General features: G+C 43.9%; 1 protein-coding gene across 1 annotated transcript in view; it reads left to right on the top strand.

Annotated features, from left to right (window-relative positions):
• The window catches only part of LOC102305805 (laminin subunit beta-4), a gene marked incomplete in the record, with an annotated part of 9,691 nt that overhangs the window by 2,508 nt on the left and 5,874 nt on the right, over positions 1-1,309 (top strand). The window contains 1 exon segment of the mRNA XM_005952505.3: positions 1,080-1,270. Within this exon segment, the coding sequence (XP_005952567.3) occupies positions 1,080-1,270 (191 nt within the window).

Here is a 1,309-nt window from a genome sequence, read left to right as displayed (position 1 = left end):
GACACTTCCAGTGCAGGACCCCTGGGGTGTGGGACAGAGGGAAAGGGTGTGGTGGTATTCTCACTCACTGAAATGAGGGAAACAGGTGTTAGAATGGGTTTCAGATGCTGATCCAAGGTGTAAGTTGTGAATTGCAAAGTCTTTTCACAGGCGCAGGTGAAGCATAGAAGGGTAGGTGGTCAGGGTGAGGTGCAAAGGTAATCCAATGAGTGATCTGTTAAAGTCAGAGTGCTGGGTGGGGAGCAAGGCAGGTGAGCATAGTTGGAGAAACTGCGAGTTGAAGCGATTGAACCAAGGCAGGCTATGGCAGTGAGTCTCAGCAACATCCGGAGATTTTCAGTGAGAAGAAAGTCAAATTTAGGAATAACTATAACCGCGACTAATGAGGGCTAGCAGACAATCTGGGCTGCCGGCTTAGGTGCAGCCTTTCAGCAGTGATGCGGCAGCTCTGCCCAGAGGTGGAAATGCCAGGATTGTGAAAAAAACCCAGCACTCACGCAAACCATGACAATTCCAATCACTTTCTTTTCAAACTCTTTACCATGACCTGGATAACAAAACATTAGAATTCAATGTTTAATCTAACAATGAATAAAACTTCCTGTAAAGAAAGTGACATTGCAGTTCTCATGTTGTGAGATGTGATGTCCAACACCTGCAGGTGCACCTCCTCTCTGAGGAAAAGTCCAAGTTGTTATGGCCAGGGCAGGGAGCAGTTGTCAGGTTGATCAGGTGTGCTGTTCAAGGTATTTTAGCTGAAGATTTGCAGACATGCAATCACTTGTTGAAGGTTTTCCTCTTGTTGTCACGTGTTTTTCTTCCCAATCTATTAAATTTAAACTTATTTTTAGTTCTCATCATAACTCTTGTAAAAACAAAAATGTGAACACCTTTCTCCTTCTAGAAAGCTATAATTTAGAAAAAAAACACTTCACCGTGATGCTTTGGAAAAAAGGATCGATTTAACGATATGCTGAAATATTTAAACTGCAGACAACTATTTTATTTTTATGTCTGTTAAAAGACCTACTTTCCCGAGTCTGGAAGAAATGTCCAATACCTCAAATGTCTTTGGTCAGTTTGTCTCTCTGCAGCTTTCCTTCCAGCAGTTCACCTTCAGGACTACAAGGACTTCCAGGACCCATGCCCCATCAGCTCCTGTAACCCCCAGCTGGGTGACCTGTTGGTGGGTCGTGCTGCTCAGCTCTCAGCGTCATCCACTTGTGGTCTGGATGGACCACAAAATTACTGCATCATCGGATATCTGGAGGTCAAATAGAAAATTCATACACACAAAGTGTGTGTGTGT

This window comes from Haplochromis burtoni, unplaced genomic scaffold (genome assembly GCF_018398535.1).
Source record: "Haplochromis burtoni strain Fernald_Lab_line unplaced genomic scaffold, NCSU_Asbu1 Contig_1733, whole genome shotgun sequence".
Classification (NCBI taxonomy): Eukaryota; Metazoa; Chordata; class Actinopteri; order Cichliformes; family Cichlidae; genus Haplochromis; species Haplochromis burtoni.
The sequence above is the reverse complement of the archived record's forward strand: the minus strand, read 5'-3'. Positions and strand labels throughout refer to the sequence as shown.